A 26,968-nucleotide genomic window follows, 5' to 3' on the forward strand; every position below is an offset into this window, starting at 1 on the left:
AAACTACTGTTATCTGTAAGACATCTGATTGTTTACATGGAAATTCTCAGAGAATTTTCAGATAAACTATTAAAAGTAATAAGATAGGTCAACAATGTGGTTGGATATATAATCAACATAAAAAAATCAATAGCCCAGCTGTACACCAAAAATAATAACCACTCTGAATATGTAACAGAAAGGATCAGAGACATTATTCACTATCGTATTGTCTGTAAGTTATCAATTTGGAAACATATCCAAAATTCTATCACAGCAAGAGTTCTTGAGTAGAGGTTATAGCTCAAGCTTATGAAAGCTTATACTTGAACTTTGAATATGGGAAAAAGAGAAGCAGTGATCACATTTATAGCAGCATAGCACTTTACAGTTTATTGAGCCCAGTCAACTATCAGAGCATATAGACCCTAGTATCCTGTGAGAGAGGGCGGGTCTCCATTTTATGTGTGAGGAAAGAAATGCTACAAAGTTGTTTGGTATCTGCTGATGGTCTTCCGGTTCAAAATGGTTGCAACTAGATAGTAGCACTGGCTACATAAAAGATGCTAAACTAACCAGCAAACTAGTAAGTATCTAAAAATACAAAGAAAAAAGGAGTTTAAAAACATCAGTAAATGGTTTACTGTGACCCTCTTATGAGTAAAGTCAATCACTTATCGTCAATCACCATTTCTTGTTTATACTTTTCAAGAAATAACTAATACGAGATTTGAGCAGTTGGAGGAATCATACTCCTAAATTTCATACCAAATCTTGAAGCAGCTAAGGAAAAGACAAAATATATGATGTTTGTTTCTGTGTTGTTACTTTAAACATCCACACCTTGATAAAGGGCCGTGTTTTAACGATCTGCCAGATGTGAAACCTCACCTGGAAGATAATCAGATGACAAGACAATCCCCTACGGACTTGGGGTGCATGGTATTTATTAGGAGTGTTAAAAATAGCATGTACGTTCTTTATTAGAATTCTTCTTTTCTAAGAAAAATGAAGCAGCTATACTTTTGTATTTCTATAATGTGCCATTTTGAAAAGGAAATCCCAAATCCCATTTTTTGGAACTCAAAGTCAGTTTTCCAGGGGTTGATGGGAGTGGCTTCTCCAGCAATGGTAGGTGGGAAACACCTGCCTTCATTTTACATGCTCCAAATACAGCTTGACGGAGCCACAGCTTAGTTAACCGAGGGGCGAGCCTGCCGGGCAGAGCATTAGAAGAGGGGCACACAGAGCAAGTGGGGAGATGTGGGGTTCCTTTTGATGGAGACACTTGGGGGTGGGAGGATGACCCAATGTTTCAAACTGCTTTTGAACTGAGACTTTTAAAAAATTGTTTTGTCTGTTTTGGCCTGGGGCTGCATACTTGAAATGATAAAAGCAGTTCTTTCAACTCAACTTTAAATCATAGAGTTCCCACAGCTAGTGTCAACATGCACAGAGAGGACAGCTACAGAAAAGAAAGCAGTGAGGTGGGGGAGGGGCGAGGAAGTGTTGCCTTCAGGACCAGACAAGAGGGAACAGAAGATTTTATGTCCCATCAAAGGCCCCTTTTACCATCCCTTGCCACGGTCCCCACCCCCATCCCCGACCTTCTCTAGTTTTTCCTTGTTAGCAGGATTTAGCAACTATTGTTGGGGCTGTAATCAGAGAAGCAATGCAGCTTAATAATTCTAACAGCCCAAGGTAAAGTTCTGTTTCCAGAGCCGATATTTTATACACGTAGCTTGCTCCATTGCGTGCTGGTTGCCAATGTCACCAGAGCACTTCCTTTATAGTATGTGAAAGGAAACCAGCACTAGAGCAGTATCGTAAATCAGGTTGCAGTGACTCCGCCCCCACCCCACCCTCAAAGGCAAATCAAAGTTTAGGGCTCCCTGGGGAATGGAGAGAACAGATTTTCCCATCACTCTAAATCACTTCAGTGTAATTCATTTCTGCCTAAAGGTAGAATGGGTTATCTGTGGAACAAGCCAGGTATATAGTAAAGATTAAAAAACTCCCCCCTCCTCTCACTAGGTCAAGAAACAGGTTAGATAGAGGTGCCCAGTGTGCGGTGGGGCACCAAGTGTGAGGGAAAGATCACCTTTGGCTGAGAATTTTACCAAGGACCTTTACAAAGAACACCCTTTCCCCCCAAAGAAATGGAAAGGGACTAGCTTCAGCTGACAGACCAACGTTTAAAGAAATAATCATCCTGATTTTTGGTTGATCCTTACAACCTGGGGCTGACAAATTGGGTTGAGTGCTACAAGCACCCAAGGAAGCACTTCCTATATGACACAAAATTATGTTGTCAGACATTTACCAATGCGATCTACATACGGTATTCCTTTGGGCCCCTGGAAAAGTCCTCAAGGCATCAGTAAGTCCGTTTTACAGAAGAGGAAACAAGGCTGAGAGAGGAAAAGCCAGTGGCTGGAGGACACACATCTGGGAGGCGCCAGGCTGGGACTGGACCTCAGACCTGTATGCGTCTAGACCCAGAGCTGCATACCGATTTGTGAAAAGCAGCCTTTGAACACAATCAAAAGCAGAGCATGTGTCCACTGCATTCATCTAGGCAGCCCAGCTCCTGACAAGGTCCAGAAAACTGGTTGTTCAGGGTAACATGGATTTGCCCCATAACAGCTTTTAAAATTGAGGGCACCATTTTTTTTTTTCAAATGTAAGTCTGAGATATATTCACACACCATACAATCCATCCAAAGCACACAATCAGTGGTTCATGGTGTTATCACATGGTTGTGCATTCACCACCATGATCAATCTTAGAACATTTGCATAACTCCAGAAAAAGAAATAAGAAAAAAGAAAACCCCAAACATCCCAAACCCCTTATCCTCACCCCTTTTACTGAACCCCAGTATTGCATTCTAACCAATTTAAAGACATAATAAAAGTAAATTAACTAAGACAGTGTAGTATCGTCAGAGATAGACATAGATCAGTGGAAAAAAAATAAAATATCCAGAAGCAGATACATACGAACACGGGCAACTGACTTTTTGTTTTGCTATATAGCTATACAATTATCAAAGAGCATAATAGTGGATCACAGCTCAACAATTTCTGGTATTTCCTTTGAGCTATTTTAATACAGTAGAAACTAAAAAGAAATATCTGTATAATGAGTCAGTGGTCATAATCATTTGTTAAATCCAAATTTCTCCATTATACTTCCTCCCTCTCATTTGATCATTCTCTTCATCATCAGGCAATGATTAATATCTGGGCAATGACCATTTTAACTTCTTTGTGCTGGAAAGTGGAGTTGACCTCATGGGGTAGGAGAATGATACTGGTTGATGTTCTTAGAGAGACGGGTACCTCTGGGTTTCAGCATTTATCCGGCATAGAAACAATCTGGAGGCCTTAAGTTTCTGAAAAAAATAAACTTACTAGGTAAAACACTTAGAGAGCCTTAGACAGAACCCAGGGTATTCTTCAGGGTTTTCAAGAGTAGTACTGGCTGGGGCCTGGCACTCTGTGACAATCTGCAGTAGCTGGCTGAAGCTTGCATTGAGAATATGGGTGTACCATTTGGACATAAAAGAGCCCTAGAATTTAGCCTACATTCCATGAATAATTATGCCTGTGGCCTCGGAGCATGACTGCTTCCAGCCTCAGCCCCTGCCAGCTTCTCACGGGCGTGTCTTCTAGCTTTGCCCCACTGCTGGGCCAGCCTGCAAACTAAACATCCTATCATCCTGGTGTCTGACTGATCAATAAATCATGAGCTTATCCAGGAATTCCCCAGTGTCTTCGAGCACATAATCACCTATCCAATTCCTATAAACCCACCTTTAATTAGGAGAAAGGCATGGAGGCACGGAAGAGTAGGAAATTCCAGACGTAGGTGACTCACAGTTTAGGATATCAGAGGTTCCCTAACACCCCACTGGTTCAGCGATGAATTAATCCCATAGGAATGGTCCCAAATAGACGAGTAAGTGAAACGAACTGAGCGGACTTGGGAGGTATAAAAATATCCGCCCCCCGACAATACGGTTATCACACAGGATTACCAGCTTGGGCTTGGGGCCTAGGTAAATGTGCAGTGGGACCCTGGCTTGGCCACTTATTAGCTGATAACCCTGGGGGCAAATAACTTAATCTATATTCTATAAAATCAGGACAATGATGGCAGCGACTTCACAGAGGCAGTGATGAAGATTAATGACACGCATACAGAGTTTAGTAAAATAACAGAAGGCATTCCTTTGATGGATTTAACAGTTGTCTCTGTTGGCAGCAGCAGGAATCTGGAATCAAGGAATGCATGGTAAATTCCTTACAAAGCTTCCATTTGTTGTGGTCTTGTGCCTGAGGGCCTTAAAGGGCCTGCACTCAGGGGGCTCCTGCCCACCGCCCTGCCTGCCGTTCTGCCGGGCTCACCCCTGTCCCTCCCACCCCCAGGGTCGGCCTATTCTCCGTGCGTCACGCCCATAATCTCCGAGTTTACGATTCACCACCGCCGCTTCTCGCAGCTCTCCCTTTCCCATGCCGAGCCCATCTGCACTCTGCTTTCCTCCTGTCCTCTGTCGACATGTAGCACATATAGCCGGCTCGTCTAGCTCACTGCTACTAACGGTGACGAACTTCGCTTGGTGGTTTCCAGATTTTCAGTGTTCTCCGTCTACTATCTCCTTACCTATCAGCTGGGGGGATTAACCCCTGCACAGTCCAGTTAGGCGGGCACTGTCCCCACCATCCCTGAGGCATGGAGAGGAAAACCCTGATTCTCAGAGAGAGAGCGGCCACGTTTTCCTTAATGTCCCCTGCCCATCAGTGGTAGGGCCAAGTCCTCTGAAGACAGTCAATAGCTTTCCTCTCTGCTCATCCCTATCTCAAATCCCCAAGTGCAGCCTACTGCAACAGCTATTTTCTCCCCACATCCACTATGCGAACATGGCAGCCTCAAGTGCAGGAAAATGCTCATTGCTTGCAGAATGCTGGCCCCTAAGGCAAGGACTAGAGGGATTGTACCTAACTCTCAGAGAGCGCAGGGGAGATGTGAGGTAGGGGCAGGGAGGGTTCCTACTAAATGCTTACTGTTGTCTTTTTTTAAATGCTGACTTTTTGAAAAGGGAAAACCACTTTCCAACAACACTGTAGGTTTCCTACAACCCTGGGCCCAGAATCTACAGAATAATTTCCATCACAAAAACTCTGTTAGTAGAAGGGGACCTCACAAGAACAGGGTCTGTGGGCCAGGCACTGAAGATCCTGCTTTGACCATAGGGCTTGTTATTTGTTTAGGGGCCATTTCCCCATCTCCCCAATCCATCTCAAAGGGTACCTGGGGTAGCAGCTACTATTAAAACTGTAATAGCTGTTGCTTAGCAAAGTGCTTACTGCCAAGCTGGAAGCTAAAAGCGTTATGTGGATCATGTCTCTTTTCATCCTCAAAATATCCCAGTGATGGAGATAGATGTATTGTCTGCACTAGTTTACTGACAAAATGAAGACAGTGCATTTCAGACATTCTAGCTCTCTGTTAGAATACTGCTGGAGAAGGAATTTTAATCTGGGGCATCCAAACTGTGCAGAGTTGGTACGGTGAGTTGAGCTGCATGGATTTGGGGTCTAACTGAGCCGGGTTCAAATCCCGGCCTTGCCACTTTTTAGCTCTGTGTCTCTGGGTACATTTACTCAACTTCTCTGAGTCTTGGTTTCCTCATCTCATAATATCCCTGTGAAAATGAAATGAATTTATGTGTGAAAGTGTCAAGCACATGGCTGCCGTTTGGGTATCTGACAGGCGTTCTCCTACTCACTGCAAGACCAGCACATTCTCAAGTCTGAGGAATGTGACCCAAAAGCTACTTCCATTTTAAAATGCCAAAAAATGTGTATTATCTGAAAGAGGACATGAGTAGGAGAAAGTGAGGATATTTGGGTTGAAAACAAACAAAAAAATGTTTAGGAGTTTAAAAACCACTCTCACTTACTTCAATGAACACAGCAAAGCATATTTTAAGCCTGAATGTGAGACTGTTTGTACCCATTTTATCCCTCTGCACTAAAAATAAAGACAAAGACAAAGAGTTGGCTGAAAACTGATTCTCAGATCAACTGAAAGAATTTCATGAGAAAGAAATCTGAGTAAGATTCACTATCCAGAAATAATCTATCAAGAAACTATACGGTATAAAATAATTGTTCTTTCATCTATTTATTTTCTCATTTAAATTTAAATTAAGGTTATATCACCTGCATTCACCATGACATAAAATAGATGTTCATCAAAGGAATATCATTACTGCAGGGTGCTGAAAACAGACGGTAATTAATATTTTAAAATCCCAACTTCCGTTTGAGACTAAAGCAAAAGATGTTTATTTGGTACAAAATTTATATTTTGACTAGTGCATTTCCTAATATAACTTATGTAAATAGCTTAATTGAACACCATAAGAACATGGAACCTTGAGTAGGACACGAGATTTTGTTGGTTTGTCCCGAGTGATGCCCCGATAAATCCCAGAGTGATTTGATCAGTGAATAAAAAAGTATTTGCAAAGTCCCCGTTGGGGAGTGGTGAGAACAACGGGGGAGGATTTAACCTCCCCAGGTTGAATTTTTGATGTTCTCGCAAGCAATGTGGATGGCCAGGGCTATAGGCTGAGCCCCCAGTCTTTGGGTTTGTTCATGTGGAACTTGGCCCCACGAAGGATAGTTCAAGCCTACTTAAGATTGGGCCTAGGAGTCACCCCCAGGAGAACCTCTTTTGTTGCTCAGAGGTGGCCTCTCTCTCCAGCCAACACAACAAGAAAACGCACCACCCTCCCCCTGTCTATGTGGGACATGACTCCCAGGGGTGTGGACCTTCCTGGCAGCATGGGACAGAAATCCTAGAATGAGCTGAGACTCAGCATCAAGGGATTGAGAAAAACCCTAGAATGAGCTGAGACTCAGCATCAAGGGATTGAGAAAATCTTCTCGACCAAAAGAGGGAAGAGTGAAATGAGACAAACTGTCAATGGCTGAGAGATTCCAAACAGAGTTGAGAGGTTATCCTGGAGGTTATTCTTATGCATTGAGTAGATATCACCTTGTTATTCAAGATGTAGTAGAGAGGCTGGAGGAAACAGCCTGAAAATGTAGAGCTGTGTTCCAGTAGCCATGTTTCTTGAAGATGATTGTATAATGATATAGCTTTCACAATGTGACTGTGTGATTGTGAAAACCTTGTGTCTGATGTTCCTTTTATCTACCTTATCAACAAATGAGTAGAACATATGGAATAAAAATAAATAATAGGGGCAACAAATGTTAAAATAAATTTAGATTGAAATGCTAGTGATCAATGAGGGGGAAGGGTAAGGGGTAATGGTATGTATAATTTATTTATTAATTTATTTTTCTGTTTTCGTTTTATTTCTTTTTCTGAATTGATTCAAATATTCCAAGAAATGATCATGATGATGAATATGTAACCATGTGATGATATTGTGAATTACTGATTATATGTGTAGAATGGAATGATCATGTTAAAAAAAATTTTTAAAAACACATTAAAAAAATAGATGTTCATTTTTCTTAATAGAGCACTCTCATTGCTGTTAACACAGAACTAATTTTTTTTTTTTTAGACGATAAAGTCAGAGCTTCAGAGGATACAGTATTTCCAAACAATAACAACTCAGGGGATTTGTAGTCTGGGAAATCTAACAAGTCAGGAGTTTTAAAGTTAAAACTTTGGGTAAAAAAAAGTACTTGAGGCTCAGCAAGGGATGGTGCTGTATTGCTGTGTGTTTAGTCACATAACTAGTGTTTTACAAAACCTTGATGAAAAATTCCATTAAACTAGAATTTCAGAGCTGGAAGGGAACTCTGAAATCAAAGGTCTTTTTCCTGTTGACATGAGAAAATTGGGGTCAAGGAAGATTAAGATGCTTTCTATTGTTCAACTTGCTGTTTAAATTCAATACTTCAAGAAATAATTGTTAAAATACAATAAAAGCTATTCTCTTTTAATTACCTACTTTGGCTTTTAAGCTCAAATCAAGTTTTTCTCCATGCTTCAATAAGCCCTGATTGTCAGTTTGGGCGCGGGCCAACGTTAAATGTTTATTCTAGCATATAACAACTCCAAGATGTCCATCTCTACCCTAGGTTCTGGCCAAGATCCGATGTATCAAACAGCAGAGAAGTAACAAACAGTAATTTGCAAGGAGATTGTGCCTGGTGTTTTCAATACAGAGTCTTTACCTTGGCATATTAATACCCTCACAGTATGGTTCTAATCAAACTTCTAGTTTTATTTCCTATCCTTCCGATCCCAGCTCCTCCTTCTCTTCTGGAGAATTCACCTTCTGGAGAATACATGTGTGCCCCCACTCACCTGCACCCAGTCTGAATAAGAACCCTGAGAAGTGCCTTAGCCCGCTGCCTCTTGCTCACCTCCCAAACCCAACCAATTCCCAAGTCCTGCAGTTTCGGTCTTGTAAATATTTCTTCAATTCATCCACTTCTTTCCAGCAGGCTCTTTGCCAGGTCACTGTCCTCTCTGGTGGGACTGGGTTCTGAGGGCAGCCTTCATGCTGGCCTCTCAGAGCTGACCTGCTCCACTGCAGTTCAGTCTCTACACTGTCTCGCTGATGCAGGAATCTGATCATGGCACCACCCAGCTTAAAACCTCTCAGCTCTCCCCTGCTGCTCTGAATGAGAGGTCCGACCCCGGATGCATACCTGACGAAGCCTTCCAGGAGCCTGCCCTGCCTGCGCTGAGCCTCTCAGCTCATCCCACTGTTCAGCTCTCCTGGGATATATATATATATTTTTAATTACTGACCAACTCTCCAACGAATACAGATGCAAAAATTCCCAACAAAACCACAAATCGAATCTAGCAGCACACTAAAAGAACCATACACCATAACCAAGTGGGACCCACTCCAGGCATGCAAGGCTGGTTCAATACAAGAAAATCAATTAATGTAATTCACCATTTAAATAAGTCAAAGTTGAAAAAACACATGATCATTTCAATAAATGCAGAAAAGGCATTTGATAAAATTCAACATCTTTTTTCTTTTTAATTTTTTAAAATTAATTTTATTTATTAAACATACCACATACAAACACAAACATTCTTACCATATGATTATTCCATTCTACATATATAACCAGTAATTCACAATATCATCATACAGTTGTATATTCATCATCATGATCATTTCTTAGAACATTTGCATCAATTCAGAAAAAGAAAACAGAAAAAAATTCATACATACCATACCCCTTACTCCTCCCTTTTACTGATCACTAGCATTTCAATCTACTAAATTTATTTTAACATTTGTTCCCCCATTATTCATTTATTTTTAATCCCTATGTTTTACTCATCTGTCCATAAGGCAGATAAAAGGAGCATCAGACAAGGTTTTCACAATCACACAGTCACATTGTGAAAGCTGTATCATTATACAATCATCTTCAAGAAACATGGCTACTGGAACACAGCTCTACATTTTCAGGCAGTTCCCTGCAGACTCTCCATTACACCTTAACTAAACAGGTGATATCTATTTAATGCGTAAGAATAGCCTCCAGGATAATCTCTGGACTCTGTTTGGAATCTCTCAGCCATTGACACTTTATTTTGTCTCATTTTTCTCCCTTTTGGTCAAGAAGGTTTTCTCAAGCCCTTGGTGCTGAGTCCCAGCTCGTTCTAGGATTTCTGTCCCATGTTGCCAGGAAGGTCCACACCCCTGGGAGTCATGTCCCATGTAGACAGGGGGAGGGCAGTGTCTCCTGGGCTACTTTAACTCAAACATGCTTTCCCTTCCTCTCTTTCCTCTCTGGGCCTTTACTTGTACAGTCTTCTTGACCTGGAATGTTCTTTCCTTTTTCTGTGTCTTTGTGGCTCTTTCCAGCGGGTCACACTGTGGGTGGGCCCCTTCCTTGAGAAGCTGTCAGTGCAACCCCCAGACCTGGTTTGTTGGCTCCCTCGCCCGGCTTCCTCTCTAGGGCCACAGGAAGAGACTTGTACTTCCTCCATCTCAGGAGATTTCCCACCATACTGTGTGTCTGTCTCCCTTCAACTAACTGACGTCCTCAAGGATGGGGATGGAGTCTTTTCATCCTGGAGACCCCAGCATCTAACATGATCGTTGGCACAGAGGTGGTGCTCAACAAACACGAGCTTAGGAGTCATGCCTTACATTCCCAGCAAAAGGGAGCACAGGCTGCTCCCCAAATATACCTTACCGCTACCAGCCCTTTATTCTGGCTATTCACACTAGAAGATCTTACTGCCCAGGCAACTGGTCTGGGAAGACATTTTAGATTTCCTGCAGTCAGCAATGTTCTATCTTGGCCTCAAATCTTTACAAGTCTTCTTTTTAAACCATCTCTTGTTGCAAAGGCCACATTTGGTTATGCAGGACAGTTTTCTGTCTTATCCACATTAAATTGTAAGCCCTTTAAAAGGAAGGACCCATCTTATGTACTGAAATTCTTTAAAAAAGTTTACAGTTGGTAAAATTGACTTTGTGGGAATCCCAAGAAATGGCAAGTTTTATCATGCACTTTTCTTGAAATCGATATGAAAATTCAATTGATAACAAATCCTCTCAAGAAGGAAATACTTCCAAACCTTGATCAGACACACTTGGTTGCTTCTCTTGTGTGGAATGTTCTTCTCTCTTTTCCCAAGTCCATCTAGGTATGCCAGCGCCCAGATCAAAATCTTCTTTCATGAGGACTTCCCCAAAACCCAGGTTAACTCAGTCATTCTTTGAATCCTTTATGTTGATGCACTTAGGCCTGTGCTGCCAAACGTACACACGACAATTGGTCACAACACTTGTTCTGTCTTCTCAGTGGACTTGTGGCTCTATACAGGAGTCAGGCCTTTTATTTCTGATTCTTCCATGGCTAGCAATAATAATACGCCAGGGGCCAATGAACTCACACCTGCCCAACGTTTCTCAAAAGCAGCTTGATTTGAAGTGCCCTACTCATCGCAGTCCACTGACAACAACAGACAGAGAAATATACTGAGACCTTTTTGGGCGTTAGGGACCCTGACAGCTACTGGCGCACGCCGCGGCATTACCATCCGGCTGGCTCACGCACAGTCAGGGCTTCGGAGCGGCTCAGAGCGGGTGACAACAGTGGGTGGCGTTCCCTGGAAGAGGCCACCACATCTCATATCTCCCTCTCTCAGTGGGGAAATTACCGAGTTCCTCCTGTTCAAGGCAACAGGCCTGAGCCCAGGGGACTGGCTTGCTGATCTGAAAATGGAAGGTGAAAGAGCCATCCCGAGGAAAGGAACTGCAAATACCAATCTTCGAAGGTAATTATACTTCTGCTACAAATTCCAGAAAGAGAAGGAAAATGCTGTTTGATTGTTGAATGGCTGGGCCTTAAAGTCACACTGGCCAGACTCAGATGCTGACGGTCCCACTTCCCCCAGGTTATGTGATCTTGGGCCAATCATCACTTCATTTTGGGGGGCTTCACTTTCTTTATTTATGAAACTGGGGGACTAATACTTTTAAAGAGCAGTTGTTAGGATTCAATGAGATAATTCCTGTAAAGCTCTTAACACAGGATCTGTCACAGAGGAGGTGCTCATAAAATGGAAGCTATCATTTTTCTTCCTGCTGGTATGTTTTCTACCTTTCGTAAAGCATTTCAAATACTAATGCATATCTCATTTGATCTACATGGTTGCTCTGAGATAGAAGATCAAATCCATGCAAAGGAAACCCAAAGCTACGAGCACAACCGTGTATCACTGGTGAGCTGCTGGTTTGTTCCCTCTGACTAGACCTCAGCACCAGGCTCTACGGCCTTGACCCTGGGGTGGAACTTGAAGGCTGAAACAGTCGCTCCTTAGTTCCAGCACAAAGTGTGGTCCCAGAAGGGAGCAAGGACTCCAGCACCCAGGACTGGCTGAGCAAGGGCAGGTGGCTCTGAGAGGCGAGCCAGTTGTAAAAGTAAGGAGATACTAAGGACCACTGAGTGGCTGAAGCTACAGATGCTGGCAAATTAACCAGGGGGGCTAAGACTCCACATGGCACATCCCTGGACCAACTTAAACATTTACCCGTTATGTTGGCTATGCCACCCCCAAGTACTACTACTGCCAAGAACAAAATGGCCAAAGTACAAGAGGAAAAAAAGAGAGGCAGAATCAGTTTTTGTTTTGTTTTGAAAATGTGCTGTTTTCTGCATGAAAACCTGGGAAAAGGATGTAAAGAAAGGGCTGTCTTCCAAGTCAACTGCCCCCCAACTGAGAGCGTATTTATTGTGGTGGATACTGGCAGGGAGGACCAGTCTGCAAAGGAGGGAGAGTCGGCTTTGGAGAGCTGAAGCCTGAGACATCTTCTCAGAGGGGCTGACCGGACAACCCAGTGTCTCGGTCACTGCTTGGGGTGGGGAACGGGCTTCTCTCTTCCGTTTGATGATGGGCTGGGCACAGGTGAGTAGCGGCTAAGAAAGAAGAAAAGGGAACTTCAAACGAGGCCACTTTGTTCATTAGCTGCAACTTCTTGGGATTTTTTTTTCAACTTGGGACAGGGGGCAAACCTACAAAGACAAGGGAGAGATAATGTTGTAAAATACTCAGTTCAAGTGTGAATATAGGGGATTGTTCTGCTTGAGAGCTGATGGGTTTCTATTTCCGACAAGGCAAAGCCGGCCCCAGAGATCCTGCGGCTTGATGGGCGGGGTAGGTGCCATTCTTGGGTGGAATGAAAGAAAGACAATCCTGAAAGGGGGTGAAGACATATGATTTCAGGCAACTCCACGTCATGCACGTACTGTCCTTCTGATTTCTGCAGATCCCAGCAGGCCTGGGGGAGGGCGAATGACAGGCAGGTAGAACAGAGACGCTCCCCAGAGGTGGGGGCAAACAGGGAAAGCCACTGGAGGAAGTCATTTCTGGGCTCAAAGAAATCCACTTAGAAAGCTCTGCTTATAAAAATAGCCATTGGCAGGCCCTAGCCTATTTATATCACACGTCCAGGATCACTGTGAGGACCCAGGGCTGAATCACAAGACCCTGTAAATAATCTGTACAGGCATGGGGCCCTGGCTGCCTGATTGGTGGGAAGATATTTGAACCACCAGTGGAGCAACTGAGTCAGGGAAAATTTGAGGGCTGGCACCAAGCAGTACACTTGTAAGTGGATCTCACTTTACAGAAATAGATAAGTTCCTGAAGAGTTGGCTGTAAAATGAGTTCAATTAAGAGAACCATATTTTCCTAGTGAATCACATTTTAAAATAAGAGGTGCATTGGAGGCAGGGGTGGCAAAAAGCTGTGATCCTAAGACTAAATAAAAATCACCCTTAATTGAGCAAACTTTAAAATGTCACGTACTTAAAAGACCACTATAAATGCTCGTAAAATATCAACAATTTGTTGGCAAACATTTTTCTTGGGCTTTGATGTACAGGAATTGCAATGGGCTTTCGGGGGCTGCCAAGATCCCAGCGCCTGCCCCTCATGAACTCACAATCTGGCGCTCCAAAAAAACAAAGACACTGAGCATTCACGTTGCATAAGATAAAAGACCCCCGGATTCAGACGAGTATGAGAGACTGCTATCTGGCCCTTTAAGTGCTATCTCAAGTTGGAACAGCTCTGCCTCTCTCCTGCCAGCAGAATCCAAGCAGAAGCAGAAGCCAACCAGGCCTGACTCTAAGTATGCCTTCTCAAACCCTGCGTTTATAAGCTAAAAACTGCTGGCCATGTGGTGCTGTGTCATAATTGCTTATTTACTTAACTAACTTCAAAAAAAGGGGGGGGGGGGGAGGGGACCCAACCCATGACCTGAATGCTTTAATAAAATAAGAAGAGTTAATGTACTTAAAATTAAAGGCCTGTACAGCCCAAGGAATTGTTATTTTAAACTTTAAAGGGCGTTTGCTCAGGGATCTGTTTGTTTGGAAAAAGTCTGCCGCCTCCTGCCCTCCTGCTCACAGACTATGGGTCATAAGTGAGAGGAGCAGCGGCCTAATTTGTTATTGGTTCCAAAGTGCAGAGCATGGCAGACTGAGTTTTCTTAAGCAAGGGACAAACACTAACGCTTCTGACATTTATGAAAATGTTGGCTCTTTTTAGTAATTTAATGTTGTCAGTGACTGCAGCCATGTATCCAGAATTGGGGGATATTAGCTCAAAACATGCTATATGGTGCCGTCTGAGAAATGGGTACTATTGTGTAAGCCTGGTGACAGCTAGTAAGAAGAGTGGATCTCTTCCTGCCAGTACCTGCCTTAGATCTAATAGCCGAGCAGACAGCACATTTTTGGAAAAATAGTTTTAGTTTCAATTTCCTCATGATAAACCACACTGTGGCAGGCAGCTATCTACCCTGATATCCATCTTTCCCTTCTTTCTTTTATTGGAAGAATTCCCCCAGGGCTCCATTAGCAAGGCACTTGCAGCTGCCCGACCAGAGCCTACCTTTGCAAGCCTGCTTCACACTGCATGTGACCACGTGAGTACGAGTTGGCCAATGGGGTGTGAGCAGCCTCCAGTCTTTCAGAGGGAAATCACTTGCCCTCCATTTCCTCTCTCTTACATTTTGGATAATGAACTCCATGCTTCTGAGCCAGCTTTGACAATACCCAGCAGGGGTTCTTAACTCTGGGGTCCAAGAGATGCACAAACAGAGTTCACTGATCAATAAACTGGGATGGGAAAAAAACTTATATCTTTATTTTTAATAACCTCTACCTGAAATTTAGCATCTCAGTTATAACACAGGCAACATACCCCAGCAGCATTAGCAGTATCCACACTCTGTTACTAACAGAGATAACAGATAGCTTCATATCACATTATAATTTTTATGGCTATCTTAAAATATAGTATGTGCTCATCACTACTTCTAAGTCACAGCAGCCAACAGGCTTGCCACGAGGTCATCACATAGTGCATTAATACAGCACACATTACTATTCACAAGTCCGTTCTTTAGAAAATATTTTGATGATGGTATTTCAATATAATTAATGTCTTTCATAATTTTTAAAAACATTACTCTCTGGGAAAGGGTCCATAGGCTTCAACACACTGCCAAAGGGATCCAAGGGACAAAAAAAGTTATGAATTCCTATCTAGGGAAAGGCAGAGCAATCGCATCTAAGGACCTTAAGAGCAGAATGGCCCTTCAACAAGTTCTGGCTGGTGCTCTAGATCAGGGCTGTCCAAGAGAACTTTCTAGGATGACGTAAATGTCCTTTGTGTGACGTCCAATACAGTAGCATCAAGCCAAGTGGCTACTGAGCACTTGAAACGTGGCTAGTGCAACTGAGGAATTGAATTTTTTATTTATTTAATTTTAATGGATTTAAAGGTAAACAGACACATGTGCCTAGCGGCTACCATATTGAATAGTGCAACTCTAGAATGAGAAAAACAAATAAGAGAAAAACAAATTTCTACCTTGTCTGAGCCACCATACTTTTGGGTCTCTTTGATACAGCATTTTAGTCTGTACTCATGCCTACTTGGACTCAATAATAATAATAAATATACCAGGGAAAGTAGGCACATGTGTAGAAAGACAAACTCAACAGGTAAAGAAAACTAAGTTCTTGAAATTTAAATCTTCAATGTGGGATCCCCCATTTCCTATATTCCAGGTCTTCCTTTTCCTTGGTGTAATGCTTCGCTTTTCTGAAATCCATCCTTCAGTGTTTCCACAAAAAGAGTAAACAGATGGTAAATTTTATGGAGATTTTGTATGTCTGAAAATATTTTTATTCTACCTTCATATGTGAATAATAGCTTGACTGGAGATTGACTTGTGGATTAGGAATCATTTTCCTTCGTTGAATTGAAAGGACTATTGCCATGACTCTGGCTTTCCAGCATAGCTATTGAGAACTCTGGAGACATTCCGATTTTTGCTACTTTGTATAGAACCTATTTTTCCCTTCTTTAAGCTGCAGGTCTTTTTTGCCCCTGACATTTTGCAGTTTCACTATAATGAGCCTTGGCATTGGTCTATTTCCGCCACCACTCTGGGCAGCTGGTAGACCTTTCCAATCTAGAAACTTGGGTCCCTCAATTCTGGGAAATTTTTTTTCCATTAATTTTACTTTTTCTGGCCTGTGTGTGCTTTTTTCCGAAACCCCTATTATTTGGATATTAAACTGTTTACTACCCGACTAATTTGCTTACAATTTTCTCTATTTTCTACTTCGTCTTTTGCTTTAGTTTCTGGATGGTTTTCTAGATTTCACTGTACAAGTCTACTGAATTTAAAATTTATTTTATTTTTAATTTCTGAGACTATTTTAAATTCTCTGCATATCCCCCTTTTTATAGCATTCTGTTCTTATTTCACAGGTATATTTCTTTTACTTCCCTGAAAAATAAATGGAATTTTGGATGGAATAAAAAACTTTCATCTTCTTTTGTGGTCTGTTTCCTGCAAATTTAGTTTATTCTCTGTCTTTCCAGTTAAATGCCTGATAATACTTGGTTTTTGCTCCTATTAGAAAGAAGGCATTCTAAAGCTGTTTGATGTCCACTATGGACTTCACCGTAGGGTCATCTGACTGAGCCGTCACATTAGAGAGTCTCTGAAGTCTCCTCTTTTGAGTTGGTCAGATTCACTGAGAAGCATGATCCAGTCTCCTCCCTGGAACATAATTAAACCTGGCTGTCTGAGATGAGGGAGCCAAGTGTGGGGAGAGAGCCAGAAGCCTCTGTATTTGATAGGTAAACATTCATTTAGTCCCATGTTTTCAGTACCATATATCCTACTTTCAACTTGGCTGATGTGCCCTAGTTCAGAAACCCTGTTTTACCCTCACCTGAAAGCAAATTTCTAGTTTTTCAACTGGAGCAGGAGGTGGCAGTTGTCCTTTCATGCAAAGTTAGAGTGGGGAGCTGGAGATCAGGCTGCTTCTTAAAACAGACTTTTAACCAACCCTCCTGTTTCAAGCCTCCTATTTACCTACCACATTCTGATGCATTTATTGTTTCCAATTTCCAAGCCCTTTTGGGGACTGGCAGATACCACTGACTCTATGGCTGGCTTACAAGTACTTTCCTGGGTTTTATAAGTCGTCCAGCATTACAGATTCCAATTTTTGTTGTTGTTTCTTTTCATATTCTCATTGTCCCAATTAATGCCTTAAAAAAAAAATCACCCTGTTCTCAATTTAGGGAGTTTTAAGAAGCGCTGAAAGCACAGCATGTACTCAATCACCAATTTTTGAATAATATATTCCCATGGTTCAAGATTCAAAAAGAAAAAAAGGATACACATTGAAGTTTCCCTTCCAACTCATCTTTATCTTAACCACCAGTCACGCAAGTCCCCTCCCAGGAAGAAACCAATGTTACAGTTTCTGATGTCCTTCCAATCTACTTTTATAATTTTTTTTAATGTGTGTTTTTTAAATTGTAAAATACAACATACATACAAAAAAGCAACAAATTTCCAAGTACATTTTAACAAGTAGCCTTAGAACAGATTTTTAAGTTTGGATGGGTTACAGTTCAACGATGTTTTGTTTTTCCTTCTAGCTGCTCCAAGATACTGGAGACGAAAGAAATATCAACATATCTACTCTCTTTAATTTAAGGTTTGACTTTATGTTATCAGCCTATCTGTATTTGTATTTTTAGACCATGTTCTACTATAGCACCTGTCACATTGCACTATGAACTTGAGGAAACAGATGTAAAACTGAAGGAGCCGAGCACTTTGGGGAAGACTAAAATAAGGTTTATCTTGGCTGTCTCTTCCATTTTATGTTCATTTTCCTCTTTTCATAGTCTCATCGTATCTACCGAGGACAACAACCACAAGGACATTCTCCCTACCTCTTACTAAACTAGTATCCAAGAAAGGATGAGATAAAATTGTTCTCACAGAGGCGTGAATGACCAAGACAGCTTACTGTGCCATCTTTTCCCTGAAGTGGTGGAATTTTCAAAGGAGGTAACACTTAAGGACAAAAGAATTAAACTCTACTGACTGCCACTGCAGGAGCTACCTAAGATAGCCGACAAGTTTCGAGCTTTACCAAGCTGTGATGTTTCTGGGCCCATGCTTACCAGGAAAACAAGGTCAAGCCAAGTGGACTCTCAACACTAGTCAACTTTCAAACCAAGCGAATGCCACAGCAACGATCTCTTAATATAAGCAAACACTAAAGCCAAATTGGACAAGCGAAACGTCCATTCATTAATAAAGGTGCTTCTAAAAAAATAAAGATAATAATTTTTTTACTAAATGATAAAAGCACTCTGGGTCCACATGTTGGGAAAAGCTACTGAATAATAAAATTACCATGAAGTAAAACCTAAAACCATTAAACATCAAAATGATCCATAACTTACGCCTTTAAAAATGAGTGTGTAAAGAAATGAGACTGAAAGCAAGGTAGTAAAACACCGACTTCTAGTTCCAGCCATGATAAAGTAGGATGGTGTCAGAATTACTTTTCTGCCATAAGCAATTATATAAACTGGAGAAAGTAAATAAAATAATGTTTACCAGGTCTAGAGAGCAGCAAATACAGGAACCCAGACAAGGAACAATGATCTAGATGGGGAATGAGGTAGAAATTAGATTTACATGCTATTAAGGATGCTGGGATTTGGGGATCAGGTTGGCAGAGATAGGTGAACCTCAGAGAAGAACACAGAAATCTGCACAGATATTGCCTAACTATTGGACTGTAGAACAAAGAATGAGACTCCTAAAAACCGGGATAAAGTATATGCTGGAAAACCGTGAAAAAAAGATGAGTAGAAATGCCTTTACTGGAGATGTATTGGGTTTTAGGCCACGTCAGAGTGTAAGACACCAAACATTCATGTAATACTCCAGAAACGCCACCCCTAAGAGTACTGACCATACCCTAGGGGTAAGGGGAACCCTGAAATAGATCTGCCGTGACAAGCCTCACCCGCACCTTTGCAGGATTGAAGTGTCCTGGTAATTCCATGAACTGTCAGAACAAAACTTAACACCCTCTAAGAACAAATGCTATAACATAATCCTGAGTCTTTATCATCTGTCATTTACAATATCTGAATACAAAAAAATTAGTGACTCTGAAAAAGCAACAATAAAAAAAACTATAAAAAGTGACCAGTTATCAAGAGATAATACAATGAATAGAAACAGACCAGAGATGATATAGATATTTGATTTACTAGAAAAGTACTACAAAATAACTATGTTATATGAAAAAGAGAAAAAACAGACACACTAAAGATAGAACATTTCAACAGAGAATTAGAATCTACAAAAAAGAATCCAATAAGTTTTCTAGAATTCCCAAAAATAGTACCTGACATTAAGAACACTCTGGATGATTTAACAGTAGACTGCTATAGGAGCAGACAAAATTAGTGAGCTAGAAGATAGAGCAATGTTAAATATTCACAATAAAGCACAGAGAGAAAAAAAGAATGGACATAAAACAGAATATAATGCAAATTTAGGACATGGTCAAACAATCAACATACATATAATTAGACTGGGAATTGAGAGAGAATGGGGAAAAAGTCATATTTGAAAAAAATATTGGCAAAAACTTTTCCAAAACTGAGGAAATACATCTACCCCACAGATTTAAGAAACCTAGTACTCTACAAGCAAAAACAGATAATAAGAAAACCAAACCTAGGTAAATCATTGTCAAACTGATGAAAAGCAAAGATAAAGATAAAAATCTTAAAATCAGCCACCAAAAAAAAAAAAAAAAAAAAAGATGACGCTACCTTCAGGGAAACAAAGAGAATGAATGTCAACTTTTAAAGAAAATTACACAATGGAATGAAGTCTGAAAAGTTCTGAGAAAGGAAAAAAATAAAGCCAATTTTAAGTTGTATATTGGGAAAATATACTTTAATTGACTTTAATGGTAAATTAAATAGCCAATTACTATTTAATTGGTTATTAAAAACAACAATGATAACAATAACTTCTGGGGTTTATTACTCATGTAGAAATAGAAATAAAATATACGATAGCTGTAGCAAAATAATTGGAAATGGTGACATAAACTGTAATAGGTTAATCTGGAAATCTTTATAGTATCTCCTTAAAAGATTAATAATAAAAGACCAATAGAAGGGATGAAACAAAATAAAAAATACTTGATTAATTAAAATGAAGGCAAGAAAAGGGAACAAAGCAAAAACAAAGCGAACAAATATAAAACAAATGACAAGACAGTTAACCCAACTATATCAGAAATTACATTAAATTTAACTGGAGTAAAACTAACAATAAAAAAAAAGATTGTCATATTGGATTTTTTTTTTTATTTTTTTTATTTTTTTTATTTTTATTTTTTTTATTAACGGAAAGAAAAAAAAAGAAATTAACACAACATTTAGAAATCATACCATTCTACATATGCACTCAGTAATTCTTAACATCATCACATAGGTGCATGATCATTGTTTCTTAGTACATTTGCATCGGTTTAGAGGAACTAGCAACACAACAGAAAAAGATATAAAATGTTAATATAAAGAAAAGAAATAAAAGTAGTAGTAATAGTAAAAAACAACAACAACAAACAAACCAACAAGCAAACAAAAACAAAAAAAACCCTATAGTTCAGATGCAGCTTCATTCAGTATTTTAACATGATTACTTTACAATTAGGTATTATTGTGCTGTCCATTTTTGAGTTTTTGTATCTAGTCCTGTTGCACAGTCTGTATCCCTTCAGCTTCAATTACCCATTGTCTTACCCTGTTTCTAACTCCTGCTGAACTCTGTTACCAATGACATATTTCAAATTTATTCTCGAATGTCCGTTCACATCAGTGGGACCATACAGTATTTGTCCTTTAGTTTTTGGCTGGATTCACTCAGCATAATATTCTCTAGGTCCATCCATGTTATTACATGGTTCATAAGTTTATCTTGTCTTAAAGCTGCATAATATTCCATCGTATGTATATACCACAGTTTGTTTAGCCACTCTTCTGTTGATGGAGATTTTGGCTGTTTCCATCTCTTTGCAATTGTAAATAACGCTGCTATAAACATTGGTGTGCAAATGTCCATTTGTGTCTTTGCCCTTAAGTCCTTTGAGTAGATACCTAGCAATGGTATTGCTGGGTCGTATGGCAATTCTATATACAGCTTTTTGAGGAACCGCCAAACTGCCTTCCACAGTGGTTGCACCCTTTGACATTCCCACCAACAGTGGATAAGTGTGCCTCTTTCTCCGCATCCTCTCCAGCACTTGTCATTTTCTGTTTTGTTGATAATGGCCATTCTGGTGGGTGTGAGATGATATCTCATTGTGGTTTTGATTTGCATTTCTCTAATGGCCAGGGACATTGAGCATCTCTTCATGTGCCTCCTGGCCATCCGTATTTCTTCTTCTGGTAGGTGTCTGTTTAAGTCTTTTTCCCATTTTGTAATTGGGTTGGCTGTCTTTTTGTTGTTGAGTTGAATAATCTCTTTATAAATTCTGGATACTAGACCTTTATCTGATATGTCGTTTCCAAATATTGTCTTCCATTGTGAAGGCGGTCTTTCTACTTTCTTGATGAAGTTCTCTGATGCACAAAAGTGTTTAATTTTGAGGAGCTCCCATTTATTTATTTCCTTCTTCAGTGTTCTTGCTTTAGGTTTAAGGTCCATAAAACCACCTCCAGTTGTAAGATCCATAAGATATCTCCCAACATTTTCCTCTATCTGTTTTATGGTCTTAGACCTAATGTTTAGATCTTTGATCCATTTTGAGTTAACTTTTGTATAGGGTGTGAGAGATGGGTCTTCTTTCATTCTTTTGCATATGGATATCCAGTTCTCTAGGCACCATTTATTGAAGAGACTGCTCTGTCCCAGGTGAGTTGGCTTGACTGCCTTATCAAAGATCAAATGTCCATAGATGAGAGGGTCTATATCTGAGCACTCTATTCGATTCCATTGGTCGATACATCTATCTTTATGCCAATACCATGCTGTTTTGACCACTGTGGCTTCATAATATGCCTTAAAGTCAGGCAGCGCGAGACCTTCAGCTTCGTTTTTTTTCCTCAAGATGTTTTTAGCAATTCGGGGCACCCTGCCCTTCCAGATAAATTTGCTTATTGGTTTTTCTATTTCTGAAAAATAAGTTGTTGGGATTTTGATTGGTATTGCATTGAATCTGTAAATCAATTTAGGTAGGATTGACATCTTAACTATATTTAGTCTTCCAATCCATGAACATGGTATGCCCTTCCATCTATTTAGGTCTTCTGTGATTTCTTTTAACAGTTTTTTGTAGTTTTCTTTATATAGGTTTTTTGTCTCTTTGGTTAAATTTATTCCTAGGTATTTTATTCTTTTAGTTGCGATTGTAAATGGGATTCGTTTCTTGATTTCCGCCTCAGCTTGTTCATTACTAGTGTATAGAAAAGCTACAGATTTTTGAATGTTGATCTTGTAGCCTGCTACTTTGCTGTACTCATTTATTAGCTCTAGTAATTTTGTTGTGGATTTTTCTGGGTTTTCTACATATAGTATCATATCATCTGCAAACAGTGATAGTTTTACTTCTTCCTTTCCAATTTTGATGCCTTGTATTTCTTTTTCTTGCCTAATTGCTCTGGCTAGAACTTCCAACACAATGTTGAATAATAGTGGTGATAGTGGACATCCTTGTCTTGTTCCTGATCTTAGGGGGAAAGTTTTCAATTTTTCCCCATTGAGGAAGATATTAGCTGTGGGTTTTTCATATATTCCCTCTATCATTTTAAGGAAGTTCCCTTGTATTCCTATCTTTTGAAGTGTTTTCAGCAGGAAAGGATGTTGAATCTTGTCAAATGCCTTCTCTGCATCAATTGAGATGATCATGTGATTTTTCTGCTTTGATTTGTTGATATGGTGTATTACATTAATTGATTTTCTTATGTTGAACCATCCTTGCATACCTGGGATGAATCCTACTTGGTCATGATGTATAATTCTTTTAATGTGTTGTTGGATACGATTTGCTAGAATTTTATTGAGGATTTTTGCATCTGTATTCATTAGAGAGATTGGTCTGTAGTTTTCTTTTTTTGTAATATCTTTGCCTGGTTTTGGTATGAGGGTGATGTTGGCTTCATAGAATGAATTAGGTAGTTTTCCCTCCACTTCGATTATGTTGAAAAGTTTGAGGAGAGTAGGTACTAATTCTTTCTGGAATGTTTGATAGAATTCACATGTGAAGCCGTCTGGTCCTGGACTTTTCTTTTTAGGGAGCTTTTGAATAACTAATTCAATCTCTTTACTTGTGATTGGTTTGTTGAGGTCGTCTATTTCTTCTTGAGTCAAAGTTGGTTGTTCATGTCTTTCCAGGAACCTGTCCATTTCTTCTAAATTGTTGTATTTATTAGCGTAAAGTTGTTCATAGTATCCTGTTATTACCTCCTTTATTTCTGTGAGGTCAGTAGTTATGTCTCCTCTTTCATTTCTAATCTTATTTATTTGCATCCTCTCTCTTCTTCTTTTTGTCAATCTTGCTAAGGGCCCATCAATCTTGTTGATTTTCTCATAGAACCAACTTCTGGTCTTATTGATTTTCTCTATTGTTTTCATGTTTTCAATTTCATTTATTTCTGCTCTAATCTTTGTTATTTCTTTCCTTTTGCTTGCTTTGGGATTAGTTTGCTGTTCTTTCTCCAGTTCTTCCAAGTGGACAGTTAATTCCTGCATTTTTGCCTTTTCTTCTTTTCTGATAAAGGCATTTAGGGCAATAAATTTCCCTCTTAGCACTGCCTTTGCTGCGTCCCATAAGTTTTGATATGTTGTGTCTTCATTTTCATTTGCCTCTAGGTATTTACTAATTTCTCTTGCAATTTCTTCTTTGACCCACTTGTTGTTTAAGAGTGTGTTGTTGAGCCTCCATGTATTTATGAATTTTCTGGCCCTCCGCCTATTATTGATTTCCAACTTCATTCCTTTATGATCCGAGAAAGTGTTGTGTATGATTTCAATATTTTTAAATTTGTTAAGACTTGCTTTGTGACCCAGCATATGGTCTATCTTTGAGAATGATCCATGAGCACTTGAAAAAAAGGTGTATCCTGCTGTTGTGGGATGTAATGTCCTATAAATGTCTGTTAAGTCAAGTTCATTTATAGTAATATTCAGGTTCTCTATTTCTTTATTGATCCTCTGTGTAGATGTTCTGTCCATTGATGAGAGTGGTGAATTGAAGTCTCCAACTATTATGGTATATGTGTCTATTTCCCTCTTCAGTGTTTGCAGTGTATTCCTCACGTATTTTGGGGTATTCTGGTTCGGTGCGTAAATATTTATGATTGTTATGTCTTCTTGCTTAATTGTTCCTTTTAATAGTATATAGTGTCCTTCTTTGTCTCTTTTAACTGTTTTACATTTGAAGTCTAATTTGTTGGATATTAGTATAGCCACTCCTGCTCTTTTCTGGTTGTTGTTTGCATGAAATATCTTTTCCCAACCTTTCACTTTCAACCTATATTTATCTTTGGGTCTAAGATGTGTTTCCTGTAGACAGCATATAGAAGGATCCTGTTTTTTAATCCATTCTGCCAGTCTATGTCTTTTAATTGGGGAATTCAGTCCATTGACATTTAGAGTTATTACTGTTTGGATAATATTTTCCTCTACCATTTTGCCTTTTGTATTATATATATCATATCTGACTTTCCTTCTTTCTACACTTTTCTCCATGTCTCTCTCTTCTGTCTTTTTGTATCTGACTCTAGTGCTTCCTTTAGTATTTCTTGCAGAGCTGGTCTCTTGGTCACAAATTCTCTTCGTGACTTTTTGTCTGAGAATGTTTTAATTTCTCCCTCATTTTTGAAGGACAATTTTGCTGGATATAGGAGTCTTGGCTGACAGTTTTTCTCTTTTAGTAACTTAAATATATCATCCCACTGTCTTCTAGCTTCCATGGTTTCTGCTGAGAAATCTACACATAGTCTTATTGGGTTTCCCTTGTATGTGACGGATTGTTTTTCTCTCGCTGCCTTCAAGATCCTCTCTTTCTCTTTGACCTCTGACATTCTAACTAGTAAGTGTCTTGGGGAACGCCTATTTGTGTCTAATCTCTTTGGGGTGCGCTGCACTTCTTGGATCTGTAATTTTAGGTCTTTCATAAGAGTTGGGAAATTTTCAGTGATAATTTCTTCCATTAGTTTTTCTCCTCCTTTTCCCTTCTCTTCTCCTTCTGGGATACCCACTACACGTATATTTGTACGGTTCACATTGTCCTTGAGTTTCCTGATACCTTGTTCAAATTTTTCCATTCTTTTCCGGATAGTTTCTGTTTCTTTTTGGAATTCAGATGTTTCATCCTCCAAATCACTAATTCTATCTTCTCTTTCTTTTAATCTGTCATTGTAGGTATCCATTGTTTTTTCCATCTTTTCTACTTTATCTTTCACTTCCATAAGTTCTGTGATTTGTTTTTTCAGTTTTTCTATTTCTTCTTTATGTTCAGCCCATGTCTTCTTCATGTCCTCCCTCAATTTATCGATTTCGTTTTTGAAGAGGTTTTCCATTTCTGTTCGTATATTCAGCATTAGTTGTTTCAGCTCCTGTATCTCATTTGAACTATTGGTTTCTTCGTTTGACTGGGCCATATGTTCAATTTTCTGAGGTGATCCGTTATCTTCTGCTGGCGTCTGGGCATTTAGTCAGATTTCCCCGGGTGTTCGACCCCACAGGTTGAAAGATTTTTCTGTGCAATCTCTGGGTTCTGTTCTTCCTATCCTGCCCAGTAGGTGGCACTCGTGGCACACGCCTGTCTGTAGGTTCCACCAGCGAAAGTTGCTGTGGGTCCCTCAACTCTGGAAAACTCTCGCCGTAGGGGAGGTTCGGCAACCGAAGCGTCTTGGAAGAATGCCAGCCGGCCCGGGGTTCCAAACGCGGGGAGGGTCGCCGGTCGTCGCAGCACAGGAGAGCGTCCGGCCAAATTAGCCAGTCGGCCCGGGGCACCAAGCGTGGCGGGAGGGCGCCAGCTGTCGCGGCCCGGGAGAGTACACTGTTCCCAGCCGACGGGGGAGTCACGTGTTTGGAAGGGATCCCCCGGTCACTGTTCTCCGCAGTCTGGGGATTTCCGACCCAACTACCTCAGTTGTTCCGGGGGGCCTCGTGTGGTGGGGGCACCAGCTGCCGCGGCCTAAGGGGACCGCCTGTCCAATTCTACCAGCTGGCCCAGGAAGGTGGAAGGGAGGGACTCCGGTCGCTTGCCGTCCCACCCAGGAAAGCCCGTGCCCCTTGGTGATCTCACCGGAGCTGGTTCTCCCAGATAGTCAGCCGTTCCAGGATGGGGTACGCTGTCCCTTTGATCTCCCTCGTGGTTCCGGGAGCTGCTCTGTATTATCTCCACTCCCCCAGTAGCTGTTCTGGAGGAGGAAAGGTGAGGGCGGCAAGGCTGTCGAGGCTGGTGGCGGAGGAGCACGGTGAGGGCGGGGGAAGAGGGCACCGTGGTGGTTGGAGAGCAGCCGGAGCAGGAGGGGGAGGAGAGGGGAGAAGGAGGGCGGGCGGCTCGGCTGCTGCGGGGCGTGGGCGCCGCGCGGCGGGCCGGCGGAGAAAGAGAGGGGAGAAGGAGGGTGGGCGGCTCAGCTGCTGCGGGGCGTGGGCGCCGCGCGGCGGGCCGGCGGAGAAAGAGAGGGGAGAAGGAGGGCGGGCGGCTCGGCTGCTGCAGGGCGTGGGCGCCGCGCGGCGGGCCGGCGCAGAAAGAGAGGGGAGAAGGAGGGCGGGCGGCTCGGCTGCTGCGGGGCGTGGGCGCCGTGCGGCGGGCCGGCGGAGAAAGAAAAAGCCATATTGGATTTTAAAAGGACCCAACTATATGCTGTTCACAAGAAATATACTTTAAATACCAAGACAAAGATAGGTTGAAAATAAATGATCAAAAAATTGATACTATGCACACAGCAATTGAAAAAAGTTTTTGTGGTTATATCAATATTAGACAAAGTGAATATTAAGATAAGATGTATTACTAGAGATAACTAGAGACATTTCACAATGATAACTATTTAACA

The 26,968-nt window shown here is 40.8% G+C and overlaps 1 protein-coding gene across 12 annotated transcripts in view; it reads right to left on the reverse strand.

Annotated features, from left to right (window-relative positions):
• Positions 1-26,968, reverse strand: part of ATG7 (autophagy related 7) — a 300,207-nt gene that overhangs the window by 31,802 nt on the left and 241,437 nt on the right. For 8 of the 12 annotated variants that reach the window (XM_077116530.1, XM_077116536.1, XM_077116535.1 and 5 more), the window contains one exon: positions 9,244-12,540. The exons of 1 other annotated variant lie outside the window; for it this stretch is intronic. In XM_077116530.1, coding sequence (XP_076972645.1) covers positions 12,490-12,540 — 51 coding nt within the window. In that variant the 3' untranslated portion in view covers positions 9,244-12,489. Of the gene's footprint in view, positions 1-9,232; positions 12,541-26,968 lie in introns of those variants that run through there. 3 more of the 12 variants (XM_077116543.1, XM_077116542.1, XM_077116533.1) reach the window with 3 other exon arrangements.

The sequence above is a fragment of the Tamandua tetradactyla genome, chromosome 9 (genome assembly GCF_023851605.1).
Source record: "Tamandua tetradactyla isolate mTamTet1 chromosome 9, mTamTet1.pri, whole genome shotgun sequence".
NCBI classification, from domain to species: Eukaryota; Metazoa; Chordata; class Mammalia; order Pilosa; family Myrmecophagidae; genus Tamandua; species Tamandua tetradactyla.